Consider the following 21,253-nt stretch of genomic DNA (forward strand, 5'->3'; position numbering starts at 1 on the left):
CAGCCAAGTTGGGGAGAGAAGTTCTGAAGCAAATAGGGCAGTCTGCCTGCCCCTGGGCCCTGATGCTGACAGGGTCATTCGCATGGAGTAATGCGCCTTCCTCTGCCACCTCTGATATAAGGAGGGGACAGGAAAGAACTACAAGCAACTGGAGCCCACACTCTCCCACAGAACAAGTCAGACAGACTCAGTTGTTCGGTTCAAAGCATCCTCCCTCCTTGACCCACCTCCTACCTCGCCCCCTCCCACCAACCAAAAGAAAAGGAGGCAAAGGCCTAAAGCCTTCTAGAGGCCTTTCTGTTCCCACTTGTAACCTACGTGGTCCAGCATTGTTTTTTGAACCATAACTACCCAGAGGCCTGCTGGCATCCATTCAGGCCTACCTCTAGCTGGCATTTGCTAGCTCTCTAAGAGGTTAGAAAGCAAGTCACTCCTTGTCCCCTCAAGGACCTCGCTGAGGCACAGGCTGCTATGGGGACACCAAGTGGCGAGAGGTGAGGTACGCGAGGGCCCATGATGACTCACAGGAAAGCCTAAGTGCAAATCCCTCAGCAGCGCACCTTGACCAAGGCAGGGGAACTGACTGAACCCTCCCTCTACTTCCCTCAAAGGGTTCGGGGATAAAGTGAGCATCCGGGCGGAGGAGACCAAGAGGGAAAGCCTTGACGTGGAAACTGGCTCACGTCAGCTACGAAAAATACACAGCGTGCTCAGGATGAGCACTCCTCAGGCAGGAATTACAATTTATAGAGTAGGAAGAGGATTCTGGCAACTAGTTCAGAGGAGGGGTCTGAAGAGGGACGGGGAAGAGGGGCAAATATCAGTGAGGGTCAGGCTGGTGCACCAACGAGCCCAGGTGAGTGAGGAGACAGTGTGAATTGGTCACGGGGTTACCCAGACAGGTGAGGCCCACGGGCCAACGAGAGGCAGGTGGGCAGGAGGCCAGAAACAAATAAGGAAAAGCCCGAGAACGAGAAGGGAGAGAAGAGGCGAACACAGCCCGGGCCCGGCGCAGCTGGGGACTACGTGGGGAGTGGGGTCGTGGCGGTGGCCGCAAACAAAACGCTGCGAAGAGAAGCGCTGAGGAAGACGCTCCGGGAAGCTTCTCCGCTGAGTCAACGCCCTGCCCACGACGTCCTTAAAGCCCCGCCCCAAGCGCCTAGCGCACACCCGGCGCCGAGTTCCGTTTCGTCGCGCGGCCATATACTTCCGGCTGCGGCACGCTGGCGGAAAGGGTTTGGTGACGGACCGTACCGGTGATGGGCGCGGGGTGAGTAGAGGGCGCTGGAGACCGTAGACTGTCTTGGATTGCTTGTTGGAGCTGCAGGAGAAGGGGTCGGCGGCGGGGAACAACGCGGGGCCGACGCCCGGCCTTTCCGCCGCCGAGGTGGCCGCCCCGCGCCGTCTCTGCGGCGCCAGTTCCGGGCCACTGCCTTCGTTCTCCCTTCGCTCTGCCGCGCCAGAGCTCCGCACAAGCACCACGATGTCGGCCCCTTACCCAGGCCCCCTTCGCCTCCTCTTCCCATAAGAGACTTCCAGATCTTAAAGATTTTTGACTGATTTTAAGGTAAAAATACATCCCCAGGCAGACGCGATCCAAATGCAGGAGTTCTGTGTTTACAGGTTGGCACTTTAGAGGTGAAGTTGTAACGAGAACGGTGGAGGGGACTCATCCGGGCAAGAGATGTGAGGCCAATAGACAAACTTAAGAGTAGGTTAGCGGATCCCTAGAAATTGGAGTGGAATCACGCTTTAAGAGCGATACTCCTCAGAATCACTTCTTTATGAACGAGCCAATTGTCTCCTTCTGGGAAGAATTCTAAATGTGTAGCTAATGGAGATGACCAAATCAAGGGGCTGAGGGCTACTTGAGAAAAGAAGACCACTAGTTGTCTTAAGCATTGTATGTAAACTGTACTTACGAGAAGGCTCTGGGGGTGGGGTGGAGGACCTTAGGGTAAGAATCAACCCAAGAGAGAAGTAACATGGTGTTTTCACAAAATTGCTGGACTGTGTGGGCAGGGATTTTTTTTTTTTTAATCAGGCCTAGGCTACTTGAGTGAACCACCCTTCAAGAACATCCATCTATCTTTTACTTCTGTGCTGACAACCTGAGTTCTAAATTGGTTTCCCATGACTTTGCCATTGTTAGGAAGGTGTGTTTGGGGGTGGACACAAATGCATCAGTCTGAAGAAAGAGCCAGCTCCATAAGTGTCTTCCCAGAATGCAATCCTGCCAGCTATGGTCACCCATTCCAGTGTTACAGCAGATTTCATGAGCTGGAAATGCTTTCTTATATATGATCTAAATCTGTGTATCCTGATTCTCATTCTCCTAAGAGATGAGGCCAGTACTCCGCATCCCCAGCTTTCAGTAACGTAAAGACCTCTGTGCCTGAATGGGAATACCATAGGAGCTGGATAAACTCTATACATGGGTAGAGGCATAGGAGTTCCTGATATCTCTGCTTGAACGAGGAGAGGAGGAAGTGTGTTTCTGGTGTCCAGAGTTAAAATTTGTAATGTGTTTTGCCAAAAAATTAATGTTACATCTGGTGCTGAGAGGTAGTTTACTTGTCATTATCAAGTATTTGTCAAGTACATACTGTGTGCCCACTGCTGTGATAGGTTCTGAGGAGACATTGGTGGGCAGAATCTCACACTGTCCTTGCTCTTGTTGAGCTTATCGTCTAATGTAGTGTAGTTGAACCAGTATTGCACAGGACCTCACTTCTTGAACAACACAGCTGAGACCCAGAAAGGGTCTGGAAAGACTGAGCAGATGAAATAGCACCAAGTTGATAATGCCTAAGCACATGCACGTGACAGCAGAAGAAACTCACAGGCTCTCAGAGCCTGTTAACTTTGACTTCGGACACAGTTTTAGCAAGCTGGATTACCTGGCTTTCCAGCTCATAGTAGCCAAAAAGCAACAAATCGGAAAGAGGGAGGATGATTACAGAGAAAAGTGGGATGCAAAATGATGGTCCAAAGCTTAGTTACAAAGAGGAGGCACCAAAACAGAACACAACAGCCTGGATCCCTTGAGTACAAGGCAGTGTTTCTGGGTATGTTCTATATACTTGTTCCATGGCATCAACTAATGATCAGAGAAGGGTTAAATGGGAAACACAGAGTTAACAAACTGGATTCTTTGCTATAGAGCTTCTCAGTGTCTTTAATAAGACTTGAACTCATTTTTCTTGGCGCATCCCTCCAGGGCAGTGTTGTGCAGCACACACTTGGGAGAATGCTGGTATAAATTAAAACATGAGGGCAGCAGCGTGCTGGGCAGTATTGGTGTTCAGAGTTGTGATGCTAAGTCAGAGTGAATTATGTTTAACATGCTGTGCTTAATGAGGCGCAGAATAAGGATGCACATTTTGGGGTTGTTTGTTTGTTTGTTTGTTTGTTTTTGCGGTCCGCGGGCCTCTCACTGTTGTGGCCTCTCCCGTTGCGGAGCACGGGCTCCGGACGCGGACGCGCAGACTCAGCGGCCATGGCTCACGGGCCCAGCTGTTCCGCGGCACGTGGGATCTGCCCAGACCGGGGCACGAACCTGTGTCCCCTGCATCGGCAGGCGGACTCTCAACCACTGCGCCACCAGGGAAGCCCCTTGGTTTTTTTTAAAAATAAATTTATTTTATTTATTTTTGGCTGCGTTGGGTCTTCGTTGCTGTGCATCGGCTTTTCTCTGGTTGTGAAGAGTGGGGCCACTGGTTGCGGTGCGCAAGCTTCTCATTGCGGTGGCTTCTCGTTGTGGAGCACGGACTCTAGGTGTGCGGGCTTCAGTAGTTGTGGCACGTGGGCTCAGTAGTTGTGGCTTGCGAGCTCTAGAGCGCAGGCTCAGTAGTTATGGTGCGCGGGCTTAGTTACTCCGCGGCATGTGGGATCTTCCCAGACCAGGGCTCGAATCCGTGTCCCCTGCATTGGCAGGCAGATTCTTAAACCACTGCACCACCAGGGAATCCCACATTTTAGTTTTTTTCTATCAAAATGGTTAAACATTTTGGAAAGCAGTCTGGAAGAGTAATTTATATATCTCCTTTAGTCTTTATCGATGTTGGATACATGAGGCATTTGTATTTGAAAGGCCATTATGTGGTAAAAAGGCTTTTCCTACTTGACATGAGTCCCTGATCCCCATTTATAACGTTGTTTCTGTGAGGCAATATGCTCAGAGTTCCCAACAGCCTACTTACAAATGGAATTTTAGAATAGCACACGTTTGCAGTTGGACACTGTACTAAAACAAGCCCTCTGGCCACTGTTAAGTGTTTTGAAGTAAGTTCCAAAAAAGAAATTAGTGAACATTAAATTTTCTAACTTGTTTATGTCCATCCTGAGTGTTCTCTAATTGTATATATGCAAAATTGTATGTATGCAATATATGCAGTATGATTTTTATGAAGTTGTAATCGGTGTATACATACAGGCCTGTGACCTGCTTTTCTCAGTTACTAATACTATATAAATATTTCTGATATCTGTATATGTATGATTTATTTATAGCTATATGATATTTAATTGTGTGAGTAGACTATAGTTTGCTTAATAATAGAGTAGCAGCAGCAGCAAGAGCAGATCTGTATATCTGGGAACTTTTTTCTTTATTTTTGAGCACAGAAATGTTTTCTTCATGCTAATTCTCAATCCATAATTTTAAAAGCTCTTTGTTTTCTCCATTTCTTCTACATTTTGACTTTTATACAGTTTCAAGAGATACTGCCAGCTGTCATACATATTCTTTAATTTTGCTCTTTTCCTTCATAGTTAAAGAGCTGTTGCCTCGTTTATCTGCAGTGAGTACTACTGAGGCTAGCAGTTTGTTGTTTTTGTCATGCTTAATGATTTCCAGCTTTGTCTAATTTGGACTATGACTTTACCAGCCTTTTCTTTTTTTTTAAATAATTTATTTTATTTTATTATTTTATTTATTTATTTTTGGTTGCGTTGGGTCTTCGTTGCTGCGTGCAGGCTTTTCTCTCGTTTCGGCCCGTGGGGGCTACTCTTCGTTGCGGTGCGCGGGCTTCTCATTGCGGTGGCTTCTCGTTGCGGAGCACGGGCTGTAGGCGCATGGGCTTCAGTAGTTGTGGCACCTGGGCTCAGTATCTGTGGCTCATGGGCTCTAGAGCACAGGCTCAGTAGTTGTGGTGCACAGGCTTAGTTGCTCTGCGGCATGTGGGATCTTCCCGGACCAGGGCTCGAACCTGTGTCCCCTCCATTGGCAGGCAGATTCTTAACTACTGTGCCACCAGGGAAGCCCGACTTTTTGTTTTTATATTTTGCGTTCATTTTAATTTTTTTAAAAAGGACATTAGGCAATAAGATAATTCAGCAAACACTTGCCCAAATACTGCTGTATTGAGTAAGATAGTGATGGTGCCCAAAAAGAATGGTTGATTGTCAAAAAGTACCACCATAAGACAACTAGAAATGTTCTTTAGTAAATTAAGTGTCGGAGAGGTGATGTAGGAGTGTTTGTTATATTAAGTTGTGTAAGATTTGAAAGTATTCAACTCAAGAGCTCCCTGAATTTAATATCTTGTTTTATTTTGTTTTTACTAGAAACATTTAAGATGGTCCTTGATTTATGGCCATTTAGTGGGTGATTCTAGGAGTGGTCCTCACAGTGAACTAAGCTGCTTGCTTCCCTCCCACTGAATTCCCTGCAGATTTGTCCTCACCTCCACTTAGATGGGGTTTGCCTTCACTTATTTCTGGAAAGATAGGTTAAAATTATGATTAAAAAAATACTTTTTTCTCTCCATGACATGCAAGACCTAATCATATTTTTTTTCTACAGCATTTCTCTATCTATAGCTATCTGTTTACATTCTGACTGGGAACACTGGGATCACTTTCATCATGCCTACGGTGGTGGTAATGGACGTATCCCTTTCCATGACCCGACCTGTGTCTATCGAGGGGTCCGAGGAATATCAGCGCAAGCACCTGGCAGCCCATGGTTTGACAATGCTGTTTGAACACATGGCCACAAATTACAAGCTTGAGTTTACAGCCCTGGTGGTTTTTTCATCACTCTGGGAATTGATGGTTCCCTTCACAAGAGATTATAACACCCTACAGGTACAAAAAGGAATGAGTTATTGTATGTACTGGGCCCAATTTATAGGAAGGAAAACAGTATTATCATATTGCACTGAATATTTAGAACTGGAATTATTTAAAGATAAGTCTATGGGTATAATATCTGAGTATAACTGTAAAACAAAGATTCATAATCAGTAGGCCTTCTGCCTTTGGTAGAGCTATGAGTTAGAGCTGTGAGTTGTTGCTGTAGCCTCCTCTTTTGGTTTTCTGGAATTCTCTGTGGGAGGGGAGCATCTCAGGATGTAGTGCCCTGTTCCCTAAAGTTCAGGATCTTTAGGTTCAACACTTTTCTACTTTTCTATAAAACTTGAGATGAAAAACAGTCCTTCCAGGGACTTCCCTGGTGGCTCAGTGATTAAGAATCCGCCTACCAATGCAAGGGACACGGGTTTGAGCCCTGGTCCGAGAAGATCCCACATACCGTGGAGCAACTAAGCCCATGCGGCACAACTACTGAGCCTGCAAGCCACAGCTACTGAGCCCATGCACCTAGAGCCCGTGCTACGCAACGAGAAAAACCACCGCAAGGAGAAACCCATGCACCACAACAAAGAGTAGCCACCGCTTGCTGCAACTAGAGAAACCCCACATGCAGCAATGAAGACCCAACACAGCCAAAAATAAATAAATTTAAAAAAAAAAAATAGTCCTTCCTTATAAAATCCTTATTCTAGAGTAATTCAGGAGTGTATTTCCTCCGCAACAAATAGCCTTTGATTTACAGATGCCAAGAAATCATTTTAAAACCTTGATTGATAGGTGTTACCTTCCAAAGGTGTTGTCTGTGATATGCCAAAGAATTACTTTCTGACAACATCTCTAAATTATTACTATTTCCAACAATACCTAGCACAGTTCCTTGCCCATAGTGAGCAGTCAGTAAGTGTTTGTGGAATTAAAATGAACAGTTTAATAGTTGCTAGGCAGTTTAGAAATCCAGGATCAGTATAGTTTGCTTTTTAAAATATAAATAATAAAATTTTGTTAAATCATTTATTATCTCACATTTTTTTAAAAAATCTATTTATTTATTTTGGCTGCACCGGGTCTTAGTTGCAGCATGTGAACTTTCAGTTGCAGCATGCAGACCCTTAGTTGTGGAATGCAGAGTCTCAGTTGCAGCATGTGGGCTTCTTAGTTTTGGCGTGTGGACTCTTAGTTGTGGCATGTGAACTCTTAGTTACAGCATGAATGTGGGATCTAGTTCTCTGACCAGAGGTCGAACCCAGGCCCCCTGCATTGGGAGCATGGAGTCTTACCCACTGGACCACCAAGGAAGTCCCTATCTCACATTTTTTTAAGTGACTCAAAAGCTTTTTTTTTTTTTTCATTTTTTAATTGCACTGGATTTCTTATAGATGAGTAAACTAAGAATCTTGGATGTTCAGCAGTTCTGAAATTTAAAGAATTGCTATATAGGTAGTGAAGAGTAATGGTTGAGTCCTGGAGTCTGACTGACTGGGTTCAAATCTAGATTCTGCCACTTCTAGGTGTAAGACCTGGGAAAGTGACCTAATCGTTTTGTACCTCAGTTTCCTTATTTTAAAAATAGGTTAATTGGGCTTCCCTGGTGACGCAGTGGTTAAGAATCCGCCTGCCAATGCAGGGGACATGGGTTCAAGCCCTGGTCCGGGAAGATCCCACATGCCACAGAGCAACTAAGCCTGTGCACCACAACTACTGAGCCTGCGCTCTAGAGCCTGTGAGCCACAACTACTGAAGCCTGCGTGCCACAACTACTGAAGCCTGCTTGCCACAACTACGGAAGCCCACACACCTAGAGCCCGTGCTCCGCAACAAGAGAAGCCACCGCAATGAGAAGCCTGCACACCGCAACAAAGAGTAGCCCCCGCTCACCACAACTAGAGAAAGTCCGTGCACAGCAACGAAGACCCAACGCAGCCAAAAATAAATAAATGAAATTTTTTTTAAATAAAGAAAATAAAAATAGATTCATTATCTATACCTTATAGCAGGGGTCCCCAACCCCCACCCCCAGCCACACAGCGGGAGGTGAGGAGTGGGCAGCCAGCAAAGCTTCATCTGCTGCTCCCCATCGCTCACATTACCGCCTTAACCATCCCCTGCCCCGCCCCACCCACCCCCCGTCTGGAAAAACTGTCTTCCACGAAACTGGTGCCTGACCAAAAAGGTTGGGGACCACTGCGTTATAGGATGTTGTCATGATTAAATGCATGTAAAATGCCTAGAATGATGATAGTATTCAGTAAATTTTGTCATTATTTTTGTGATGTCTTCAAACGTTTTTCATTTTAATTATTTCTTTCAAGGTCCACTTAATAAAGATATGAACTTGATGGACAATTCACTCTCACCTGATGAGAGAACAGAATAAAGGGAAGCTCTTTTTTTTTTTTTTTTGTGGTGGTACGCGGGCCTCTCACTGTGTGGCCTCTCCCGTTGCAGAGCACAGGCTCCGGACGTGCAGGCTCAGTGTCCATGGCTCACGGGCCCAGCCGCTCCGCGGCATGTGGGATCTTCCCAGACCAGGGCACGAACCCATGTACCCTGCATCGGCAGGCAGACTCTCAACCACTGAGCCACCAGGGAAGCCCAGGGAAGCTCTTTTAATCATCCTTTATAGTTGAGGAAATCTTTTTTACCATTTTTCTTTAAGAACGTATGATTTGGGCTCTCAGAAACACAGTGTCCCCTGTGTAACATTCATGCTTTGAACAGTTTATGTTTTTTTCTGGTAACAAATTAAAACAGTAAATAATAATGAGCAATTTTATCTTTCATTCAATCAGGAAGCACTAAGTAATATGGATGATTATGATAAAACCTGCTTGGAGTCTGCATTAGTTGGTGTTTGCAATATCGTTCAGCAAGAATGGGGTGGTGCAATTCCTTGTCAGGTAATGATCAATTCTTTTTCTTTGCCCTAAGTTAAAATCATTAACCACTGAGGCGCTTCATTTTTGTTCAGGCTCTGACACAGCATACATTGTAATTTCCACAAACTGTATTATACACTTTTGGTATCTTTTTAAAAGAAGGCACTAAATCAACACTAATATATTCAGAAAGCAGCACAAATATGCCTTAAGGAAAGCATCCTCCTAGTAAATTGACTTACCTCAAACTAGCATTGTTTGTATAAAACACAAAGGGCTCACAGTGGAATTGTAGAACACCCCCTGGAAGGGGCGATTATAATTTTGAGTGATATAATTGTAAACATCAGTACAATATAGTCTATCTTCATTATTCCAGTGTAGCATTTATTCAGCAGACTTTTAACCTTCTCAACTACCTGGGTTGTCTAAAAAGTGAGGTGTATGTCATAAAATCTGTTGCCCTTTCCTTAAGAGTCCACAATAGGTCCACATATAGCATCAAATCAGAGCAGAGTTGTAGCAATTGGAAGTTTGCTATAAACAGGTTCTTTGAGAAGTGGTAGCATATTTTAAAGGAGAAAACAGAAAAGTTGCTAAAAGGAAAATCATAATAGTCTACAACAGGAATCAGCAAACTTTTTCCGTATTTTAGGCTTTGCGGGTGTCAGTGGCAACTCCTCAACTCTGTTGTCATAGCATGAAAGCAGTCACAGGTAATAAGTAAATAAATGGGCATGGCTCTGTTCCAGTAAAACAATATTTACAGAAACAGGCAGTGGGCCATAGTATATGATTTTTTATTATAGGGTCAAATACGGGATTCCTCAGTAGTGTCAGTAGCATCACCGATATTTGTTTTTTAAATAAGATTGTGGCTGCCTTGTGGTGAGGAAAGGTTAGGGGCTGACCCAAATAAAACATGAGGGAATATGAGAAGTGATGGAACTGGTCTGTATCTTGCTAGTAGAAGTGGTTACATCACTGAATGCATTTGTCAGAACTCATAGAACTATATACTAAAAAGGGTGAATTTTGTTGCTTATGAAATATATCTCAATAAACCCAGCTTTTTTTTTTTAAGCTTTTTTGTTTTTTCTTACTCAGGTAGTTGAGTTATTTTATACAGTATGAACTCATGGGTTAGTGAAGACCCTGAGCTACTACTAAAAGGTTAAAAATCAGATCACTTTAGTGGACACTTGCTAAAAAAGCCAGTAAATACCTTTTGATCAGTTTCCTTTCAGAAATAAAAACCTTTGTCACGTTGCTTCATAAACATTAGTTCATAAAACCATGCATACAGACTGTCTAATTTCCTAGCAATATAAAGAATAAGTGAAGTTTTGTTGTCAACATCTTCTGAACTGGAAGCTAGCAGGTAGCACAGTTTCATTTGCTACTTCTTCAGTGGTTTTAGAGAAGAAACTCAGAAAACACATAAGAGCCAGACCTTGTGCACCATGCAGACTTCTGCCTTTTAATATTTTTTTCTTCCTTTGCAAAAAGGAGGAATCTGAATTTGAGATATACTGTACCCTGAGGGGAAGGAGCTGGGCCTGGATCCACTTAGACTTGCTTGGTGAGTTTTGGGGTGAACCAGGTCCAAAACACGGTGGACGTTATTAGTGATTGTTTTTATGATCAGTTACTATCAAACAGATTTGTTTTAATGTGGAATGTTTTTAACGAAGTTTTTAAAGAGCTGGACTGTGTTTTCATTATCTGAGTAAAGTCTGTCTCATTTTGACATTACAAGAAATATTTCATTATCACACAGCATCTGAAAAAGCTAGTGGCAGAAGTAAATCATTATGTAGCAATTGTTGGTACCTAGAAGAGCGATTTGCCTTGACTGTCTTCCTAAGAGATAACATCTCTCCAGGGGACCTCTATTAAGCATTCTTGGGCTTTAGAAGTAAGTGTCAGTCTTGGCACTTCACATGGTGTAACCACCTAATACTGACTTACTGGTTTGTTATTGTTAAGTTACTAGGCTAGGCTAGGGAGAGCAAAAACAATCCTCCCCTGGATTGCTTGGGAAGTCCACCCAGGACTTCCCAAGGACTGCATTAAACAGTGAGGAAAAGGAAAATGATTTGTAACTAATGTCTATTGTTGGTATGTTTTGAAGGCTTTTAAAAATTATCGGTTGATTAAGAATGCATTTTAAAGATCTTGTCCATGTCTGGTTAAATGGCTTTTATAAATACATATTTAATGCAGTTGTCATTTTAGTTGAGCAGGGGTAGGTAAAGTTTGTCATCTTTGAAAATAAAGTGTCAAGGTTCAGTCTTCAGACTTCTGTGCTGGTATTTCCTAGGGACACACGTAAAATAGGTCCTTATGCCATTTTTTTTCTTTTTTTCTTTTTCTGCTGCTTCAGGTCTTAGTTGCAGCATGCGGGATCTTTTTGTTGCGGTGCGCAGGCCTCTCTCTAGTTGTGGTATGCAAGTTTTCTCTCTCTCTTTGTGGTGCGCAGGCTCCAGGGCACGTGAGCTTAGTTGCCCCAGGGCATGTGGGATCTTAGTTCCCCAACCAGGGATCGAACCTGTGTCCCCTGCATTGGAAGGCAGATTCTTTACCGCTAGACCACCAGGGAAGTACCCTTTATGCCATTTTTGACACCAGTGTCTTAGGTGCCAACTCCTTCTCTAAGAGATAGCGTTCTAGTTTTAATACAATTAAGTAAGAATTGGTTATGAATGGTTTTGTCTTTTTTTTAAGTGTTCATAGGTAGGTGCTTTTTTAAAGGTTTAATAAGATAAAATACAGTAAAATGCATAGATCTTAAGTATACAGTTTACTGAGTTTTCACAAATGTATATACCTATGTAACCACTCCTCCAGTTAAGATATAGAACATTTCCATTACCCTACAGAGTTTTCTCATGCCCCTTTCTACTCAGTATCACCCCACAACCCCTATTTGATTTATCTTAGTTTTGTTTTACGTGGTCTGAACTTAATATATATGTGTAGAATCGTATCAATACAATGTGTCTGTCATCTTTCACTTGACAAATGTTGTTGAGATTTATTCACATCTTTGTTTGTATTCCTGCAGAGGTACATTTTTCAGTGTAAATGCAATTAGGGAGAAATGAAAACATTGCCAAATGAGACTGCTTTAAATAAATATGTTATTTCATGTACAAAACTCCTCTCCCTTTTTGCAAACAGGTTGTTCTGGTGACAGATGGCTGTCTTGGCATTGGTAGAGGGTCACTGCGGCACTCCCTAGCTACTCACAGCCAACGCAGTGAGAGCAACAGGTTCCCACTACCTTTTCCATTCCCATCTAAGTTATACATCATGTGCATGGCAAATCTGGAGGAGGTAATGCTTTTTACTAATTTCTTTTTAGTTTGATTAGATACATTTTAGGACTCAGAAATGGAATATATTTTTTAGTATATTCCATTAATATTATATTACATATACAGGCATATGTCGGAGATATTGCAGGTTCCATTCCAGACCACCACTATAAAGCGGGGATCACAATAAAGCAAGTCGCATTAATTTCTTTTTTTCCCAGTGCATATAAAAAAAGCTTTGTTTGTACTATACTGTTGTCTATTAAGAGTGCAATAAATAGCACTGTCTAAAAAAAACCAATGTACATACCTTATTTTAAAAATATTTTATTGCCAAAGAGTGCTAACCATCATCTGAGCCTTCAACAAGTTGTAATCTTTTTGCTGGTGAAGGGTTTGAAATATTGCGAGAATTACCAAAATGTGACACAGAGACAAAGTGAGGAAATCCTGTGGAAAAATTGTGCCAATAAAATTGCTTGACACAGGTTTGCCACAGACCTTTGTTTAAAAAAAAAGGCAATATCTGCGAAACTCAATAAATGAGGCATGCCTATAGTATAACATTGAACTCCATTGTTTCAACTGACACTAATTACTGATTATATTTGAAAAGACTGTATGTCTCAAATGCTTTCTGAAAGCAGAGTTTTGCCACATCTCAGGAAACATAGCTGGAGTTGTTATCCGTCCTACTTCCCACAAAGATTCTTCAGATGCTACAGAGTCAGGATATTCTTTTTGGTGTTAGGTGTTTCCCTCACTTAGGAATTCTTATGTCCATCACACCAGAAATGTTGACAGAAGTGTGCTTTGATTTTTTGTTGTTGTTAAGTAACATTACTCTGATGTATGTTTTATTAAACTCTTATCTCCTGGTTTTCCCATTTATTTTGGAAAGTTATTTAACTTTTCTTCACCTCAGTTTTTCTATCTTTAAAATATAAATAATGATGGTTCTTACCAAAATATGTTAGAAACACTTGGAAGGGAAGGTGCTATGTGAATACCAACTGTGGTCACCTCTGAATCTTTGCAAAACTACTTGGAATGAAATAGCTCTACTGGTATAATTTTATATAACATTCCTCTTTGGTAACCTTGAGTCAAAATTGTTAGTTATTTTCCTTCTCACATTGTTAAAAAAAATCATCTTCGTTTTGTGACCTTAGTGTACTGATAACAATCTGGCATTTTATGCCACTTTAAAAGAGTCATCTGTTTTGCTTTGTAGCTTCAGAGCACTGATTCCTTGGATTGCCTTGAACGTCTTATAGATTTAAACAATGGTGAAGGGCAGATTTTTACTATTGATGGCCCCCTGTGCTTGAAAAATGTACAGTCTATGTTTGGGTGAGTATATACTTTTTTGCCTTCTTACAATCCAGCATTATAATTTGATGTCAGACAATAATATCTATTTTACTGTTTCTAGTTGTGTCATTTCATTTTCCCCAAGTTGCACATTTTTCAGATAAAATGATTGGTAGTAGTGATTTTTAAGTGTTGACTCCCTTTTAAATTAAGCATGACTAAATCTATAATGTCTATAGGTATTGACTTCCTTACAATGACAGCAATTTCAAAGATTTAACTGCTTTTGGGCTTTTCAGAATTGAAATTTCCTCACCAAAAATATCAGATTTTGTTCTGTTTCACAAATGGTCAGATCATAGCTTTGGAATCAACTTGAAGGGAAAACAAACTTGACATCTTAAAAAGATTACTTGAAAAAAATTATGCGTATCATATTACTCTTTCTGTGACAAATAATCATCATATTCTAGAAAACTGATAGATCTGGCATATACACCTTTCCATGCTGTTCTCAAGTGTGGCCACCTAACCGCTGATGTGCAAGTCTTCCCCAGGCCAGAACCTTTTATTGTAGACGAGGAAATCGATCCTATCCCTAAAGTCATTAACACAGGTAACTTTTTTTATACTTCATTCTTAGTTCTTCTGTTATCCCTACTTTCTTCTAACTTCTGACTTTTACTCTCCTCTCTCCAGGAGGGTTGAAAAGAAATGCCAGTATACTTTGGATGGGAGGTTGCATTGCCTAAGGGGTGGCAGATTAGTAGTCTTCCGTGGTGAGGTCATGAGTTAATCTCTGATCCTAGATGATTATAACCACAAATTACTAGAGTTGGAAACCAGGGCCAGATTCACTAGCATTGAAATCCTTGAGGTAGTTCTTAATAGAGATAGTAAGATGGATTAGCGTCATTATTAAGGTCATATATGAAGAGCTAGCTTTTAGACTTGGCTGTGTGACTTTTCCTCTGTGACCCTGGACAAGTCACTTCCTCTAGTTCTTATTGGCTAGGTGAGTGGAATCTCTAGGAGAAATGATGGTCTCTCAGGTCTCAGTTGTGATATATTGTACCCCTCTAATCCTGCAGCTTGTATTATGACTAAAAGAAAGCAATGTGTTATGGCTTCTACCATGTTGCCAGTGCTATGCTTAGGTTAAACTGGCAAAGCCAATAATCAAAAGTAACAAGGGGTAGTAGAGAAGAGAGTTGTCTCATATTGGCAGGTGGACTCCTTGAGTGGTGGGTATATGTTTAACCATCACTGTTTCGAGTCACCACTGCACACCCTCAGTGCCTGGCTTAGTGTCTGATGCTTAGTAGATGTTCACTAGGTAATTGTTCAATCAACAAATGATTAAAATTGGACTTCCCTGGTGGCGCAGTGGTTAAGAACCCGCCTGCCAGTGCAGGGAACACGGGTTCGAGCGCTGGTCTGGGAAGATCCCACATGCTGTGGAGCAACCAAGCCCATGCGCCGCAACTACTGAGCCTGCGCTCTAGAGCCCGTGAGCCACAACTACTGAAGCCCGCGTGCCTAGAGCCCGTGCTCCGCAACAAGAGAAGCCACCGCAGTGAGAAGAAGCCCGCACACCGCAACAAAGAGCAGCCCCTGCTCACTGCGACTAGAGAAAGCCCGCACGCAACAGCGAAGACCCAAAGCAGCCAAAAATTAATTAATTAATAATAAAAGATATAATGAAAAAAATTTTAAATGATTAAAATTAAGTACAGCTGGAAATCCATTTCATTCTTGGGTGTTTTTGAGTGAAGGGCTGTGCACAGGCTGTTTTGTTTTCTGTGCCTTTATTTTCTGCTCCTGCTAGAAATAGGTCATCCATCTCTTTCATTGTGACTGGACAGCAGTGTGCCAAATGTTTTGTTGCCTTCAAACCAGTTATATTCCACTTCCCTCCCACCCTTTTAGGATGAGTAACTTCAAATAGATCTTTTCTTCCCAGAAGTACATTACTTTCTATGTACTAGATTTCACAAATGCAGTGTTTAGGTGGGGAATTCAAATATGATAACTAAGAAGGTTATTGGAAGTTCTCTGAATGGCTCTAATGCTTTTCATTTTAAGTAACTAAGAAAATAAGGATAATTGTCCTTTATTTAATGGACTAACTTATAAAAGCTTCTAGTCCAAGATTTTTGTTATAGCTTATATTTAAACCACTAAAACATAGGCCTTTTTCTACTCAGATGAAAAATATATAACTGCTTATGCTGATTCATTCGTTACTCAGCTAAAGAAGGTAATGATAGCAAAACTCCAGAGAAGCAGATTTCCTGATGTATAAGAAGTATGGTATACTCACCATGATCCTGATTTTTTAAAACATTGTTTTGAGAATATGAATGTGTATATGCCTAGAAGAAAGACTAAAAAGCAATTCAGTAAAATATTAATAGAGGTTTCCTTTGATGAGGAATGATGAGTGACTTTATTTTTCTTCTTTACAGTTTTTAGTGTTTTCTAAGTTTTTATACTACTTATATAATCAGAAAAAACTTCCAGGGCTTCCCTGGTGGCGCAGTGGTTGAGAGTCCGCCTGCCGATGCAGGGGAGATGGGTTCGTGCCCCGGTCCGGGAAGATCCCACGTGCCGTGGAGCGGCTGGGCCCGTGAGCCATGGCCGCTGAGGCTGCGCGTCCGGAGCCTGTGCTCTGCAACGGGAGAGGCCACAACAGTGAGAGGCCTGCGAACAGCAAAAAAAAAAAAAAGAAAAGAAAAAACTTCCAGAAAGTACTCTTTGGGTTACAACTTTTTTTTTTTTTAACTTATTTTAGATTTTCAACAAATACTTTTGGTCTTTAATACAGCTTCTATAAAGCAAAGAAACCATTGTCATATGTACACTGCTACCTTGATTTTGTAGAGAATGTATTTCTTTCTCAGGGAAACAGTTTTAATGCAAAAGCCTTACCCTCCAGGCATAGCTGCTTGCAGTTGTTGTGGAAGTATTTTACTATGACGCCCCCTGGTGACCTGAACATCCTGACTATTCAGAGAGACTTAACCATTAAGCTTTTGCCTTGGCTGGGGACCTAGCCTCATAAAAATAGTCTAGCTGATTTGTCGTATAACTTAAGTCCATTAAATAAAAGACAGTTGTCCTTAATTTCTTAGTTACTTAAAATGCAAAGTATTAGAGTCATTCAGAGAAACTTCTAATAACCTTCCTAGTCATCATATTTGAATTCCCGATCTAAACCTTGTGTTTATGAAATCTAGTACATAGAAAATAATGTACTTTCCCATAACAAATTAATTCTTTGTTTTTAATTAATTTTTATTGGAGTATAGTTGCTTTACAATGTTGTGTTAGTTTCAGCAAAGTGAATCAGTTATACATACACATATATCCACTCTTTTTTAGATTTCCTTCCCATTTAGGTCACCACAGAGCACTGAGTAGAGTTCCCTGTGCTATACAGTAGGTTCTCATTAGTTATCTTTTTCTTTTTTTTTTTTGCGGTACGCGGGCCTCTCACTGTTGTGGCCTCTCTCGTTGCGGAGCACAGGCTCCGGACACGCAGGCTCAGCGGCCATGGCTCACGGGCCCAGCCGCTCCGCGGCATGTGGGATCCTCCCAGACCGGGGCACGAACCCGTTTCCCCTGCATCGGCAGGCGGACTCTCAACCACTGCGCCACCAGAGAAGCCCAGTTATCTATTTTATATACAGTAGTGTATATGTGTGAATCCCAATTTCCCAATTCATCCCATTCCCCCTTCCCCCCTTGATAACCATAAGTTTGTTTTCTACATCTGTGTCTCTGTTTCTGCTTTGCAAGTAAGTTCATCTGTACCATTTTTCTTTTCTTTTTTTTTTTTTTTTTTTTTTGGATGCATTGGGTCTTCGTTGCTGGGTGTGTGCTTTCTCTACTTGCAGCGAACGGGAGCTACTCTTCGTTGCGGTGTGCGGGCTTCTTATTGCGGTGGCTTCTCTTATTTCAGAGCACAGGCGCTAGGCGCGCATGCTTCAGTAGTTGCGGTGCGTGGGCTTAGTTGCTCCGGGGCCTGTGGGATCTTCCCAGACCAGGGATCGAACCCATGTCCCCTGTATTGGCAGGTAGATTCTTAACCCCTGAACCACCAGGGAAATCCTGTACCATTTTTCTAGATTCCACATACGAGTGATATTTTACGATATTTTTCTTTCTCTTTCTGACTTACTTTACTCTGTATGACAATCTCTGGGTCCATCCATGTCACTGCAAATGGCATTATTTCATTCCTTTTATGGCTGAGTAATATTCCATTGTATATATGTGCCACATCTTCTTGATCCATTCCTCTGTCGATGGACATTTAGGTAGCTTCCATGTCCTGGCTATTGTAAATAGTGCTACAGTGAACATCAGGGTGCATGCATCCTTACAGATTTCTCCGGATATATGCCCAGGAGTGGGATTGCTGGGTCACATGGTAGCTCAGTTTTTAGTTTTTTAAGGAACCTCCATACTGTTCTCTGTAGAGGCTGTACCAGTTTATTGGTACATTCCCACCAACAGTGTAGGATGGTTCCCTTTTCTCCACACCGTCTCCAGCATTTATTGTTTGTTACGAGTTAATTCTATGTTGATTCCTTCTTTTCAGATTTGGAAATAGTGGGATTTATTGATATAGCTGATATTTCAAGTCCCCCTGTTCTGTCCAGACATCTGGTTCTACCTATAGCACTTAACAAAGGTGAGTTCTCTTCCTATTCCAGTGATACATATGAAGTATCTTATTATCTAAAGTTATTCTTAAATGTAAGATAGTAGAATAGCCCATTTTGCAGAATTTGGGGGAAAGGAGTAGTTATTAGATTGGGTTTTTTGGTGTTTTTTTGCGGTACGTGGGCCTCTCACTGTTGTGGCTCTCCCGTTGCGGAGCACAGGCTCCGGACGCGCAGGCTCAGCAGCCATGGCTCACGGGCCTAACCGCTCCGTGGCATGTGGGATCTTCCCAGACCGGGGCACGAACCTGTGTCCCCTGCATTGGCAGGCAGACTCTCAACCACTGCGCCACCAAGGAAGCCCTGGAAAGCATTTTGACACATATTTATTGTGTGCTGCTTCGTTAATTTACAGTGGAAATCCTCTTTAGAGATGACAGTGCTTAGTCCCTCATCCTGGGCTCTGCCTTTCCCTGTGGGAGCATGCTGGGGAAACCAAAGTAGTTCTCAGAAGGTTGCCTGATCAATGTGGAATACAGCTTTATAAGGGGAGAAACCACACCTGTTCTCTACTGGTGCCTAGCACATAGTAGATACTCAGTAAATACTGTTGAATGAGTGAATGAATCCAGGTCCTTGTGAGGCCTCATTACTGCAGAATGTATTTCTCCAGCAACTATAAAGTCATCTCCTACGTTCAGCATCTCTCTGGGGAATGTTAGTCTCTAGCACTTTAAACTTCTCTTTTCTATGTTTTAGGCTGACCGTCTCCTTTATATTCACCAGCTTTCTCCAAGAAGTATATACAATCAGGTTTCCACTCACTGAGTTATGACCACATTCCATTTACTCATGGTTATCTCAGTTGGAGTGTTAGGTATTCCATAATCCTCCATCACATATTCATAGACAGAATCTTTGATATGTTCTCACAGATGACCGATTATGATCCTTTTGTTTATACTTTACCTTACTGTTATTGATATTGATAACAACTGAGTTTACCTTATTCCTAAGGTCCTGGGAATTCTGCGTGCCCATATAAATTGCCAAGAAAGAAAGTGGGCAAAACAAAGAGTTTGTATAGGAAAACAGTGGGAAGAAAAGTATGGGAAGGCAAAATGGAGCTGTGTTGTAAGGGCTGTTGAATGTCAAACTAAACCAGGAAGATCTTTCTATTGAATTAGAAAGTCTTTGAATCAGCTTGAGTACACAGATAGTTCCAGAAGGAAGTTAATTGGAGGAAGATTCATTCATTTGTCAGCAGAGTGTATGAGAGAACCTGGAGTTGGAGAAGTGAGTCAAGAAGCTTATGGAGTAGTCACTGTTCTTTGGGGTGTCCCATCCACGTGCTGCCTGAAGGCTGTCAGTTGAGAACACTCTTGACATCTCTGAATCTGTTTCTGTTTCGATGGTGCCTGAAACCCCCAGAGAGCCTCTAGCTTAGTGTTCCAGTAGAAACTATGGAAAGCTGATTTTTTGTGTAGCAGCTTCACTGAAATATAATTCATATACCATACATTTCACCCATTTAAAGTGTACAATTCAGTAGTTTTTAGTGTATTTACAAAGTTATGCAACCATAACCACAATTTTTGAATCAGAATTTTAGAATTTTCACTACCTCAGAAAGAAACCTTTTAGCTATCAACCCATAACCTTCCATCTCTCTCAGCCTCAGGTAACTACTGATATCCTATCTGTATAGATTTGCCTCTTCTGGATGTTTCATATAAGTGGAATTCATATAACATGTGAAAACTGATTTTTATTTGGACATAGGAAAACCAGAATATGAGTTTTTCTTACTTGTTATAATATTCCTTTATAATTTTGTATACTTTCCTTCCAAGGCTAGAAAGAGCCAAGAGTACAAGTGGAGTTTGGAGTTTTTGTAGCTAATCTCAGTCTGACTGGTTTTCTCTTCTTTTCATAGAAGGTGATGAGGTGGGTACTGGTATAACAGATGACAACGAAGATGAAAATTCAGCCAATCAGATTGCAGGCAAAATCCCCAACTTTTGTGTCCTGCTCCATGGCAGCCTAAAAGTGGAAGGAATGGTGGCGATAGTTCAATTAGGGTAAGAAACTTTTTTACCTTTGGTTGAGTGAAAGGGAGAATCAATTTATAGTGAAGTATTCCCCAGACTTTTCTGAAAGAAACAATAGAAAGGATCTCGTCACTTTTTTTCTCTTTCTGCCATATCCTTCCCACGTACTATCACCTTCTACACTACTCTTTAAAGCATCCCCTAGAATAAGTACAGAGTGAGTCTTTTAATTATACTACCTTTATATAATATCTTTTCTCAGTTTTCCTCTTTTCCATCCTATCTAGGAAACCTGGAGTCAGTTTAAGTAATGCTACTAACTTGTAGGATCTTATGCAGTATGCACAGACTCCTCAGCTATAGAATGAGGAGGTAAAACTAAATGAAAAAACATACCGATAACATTGAACATTTTACCATGTGCCAGGTACTTCTCTACGCACTTTATATACCTCACTACACAGGAGGTATCAGTATTATCCCCATTCCTTAGATGAAGAAACTGAGGCTTCGAGAGCAAGTCATGGTACTTGCTCAAGGTCACACAGCTAGTAAATGAAAGAGCCAGGCTCTTATCCACGTATTGTGACTCCATAGCCCATGCTCGTAACCGCTCTGCTGTATTCCTTCCCTATGAGGAAAGCCCTTCTAGCTTTCACTTTTCGCTGTAGTCTCAAAATCTGCAAAACTCTCTGCTTCCCTTTCTATAATACCTGTTGTCAGAGAAGAAGAGGTCATCTTCTGGCCATCACCTGGGATTGACTGGTAGAGAAAATCAAGAGGTTAGGAATGCTCAGAGGAAGCATGGCTCCTTTTCTGCTTGAGTTAAAATTAGCTGATCCAGAAAGAAAAATGCAATTCTTATTAGGTATCAGTTTGCTATATTTCTTGGTACTCAGGCTACTTGTACTGTCTCTGAGTAGGAG

The 21,253-nt window shown here is 41.9% G+C and overlaps 1 protein-coding gene across 5 annotated transcripts in view; it reads left to right on the forward strand.

Moving 5' to 3' along the window:
- Positions 1–1,206: 1,206 nt before the first annotated feature.
- INTS14 (integrator complex subunit 14) overlaps positions 1,207–21,253 on the forward strand; it is a 41,709-nt gene continuing 21,662 nt past the window's right edge. For 3 of the 5 annotated variants that reach the window (XR_009518469.1, XR_009518468.1, XM_060005753.1), the window contains exons 1-8: positions 1,261–1,567; positions 5,807–6,090; positions 8,886–8,993; positions 12,156–12,311; positions 13,527–13,645; positions 14,080–14,222; positions 18,213–18,305; positions 20,213–20,357. Coding sequence is in view for 3 of the 5 variants with exons in the window: in XM_060005753.1 (XP_059861736.1) it covers positions 5,869–6,090; positions 8,886–8,993; positions 12,156–12,311; positions 13,527–13,645; positions 14,080–14,222; positions 18,213–18,305; positions 20,213–20,357 (986 nt within the window). In the remaining 2 variants the exon portion in view is untranslated. Of the gene's footprint in view, positions 1,568–5,806; positions 6,091–8,885; positions 8,994–12,155; positions 12,312–13,526; positions 13,646–14,079; positions 14,223–18,212; positions 18,306–20,212; positions 20,358–21,253 lie in introns of all 5 variants that reach the window. The other 2 variants (XM_060005754.1, XM_060005755.1) reach the window with 2 other exon arrangements.

This window comes from Delphinus delphis, chromosome 2 (genome assembly GCF_949987515.2).
Source record: "Delphinus delphis chromosome 2, mDelDel1.2, whole genome shotgun sequence".
Lineage (NCBI taxonomy): Eukaryota > Metazoa > Chordata > Mammalia > Artiodactyla > Delphinidae > Delphinus > Delphinus delphis.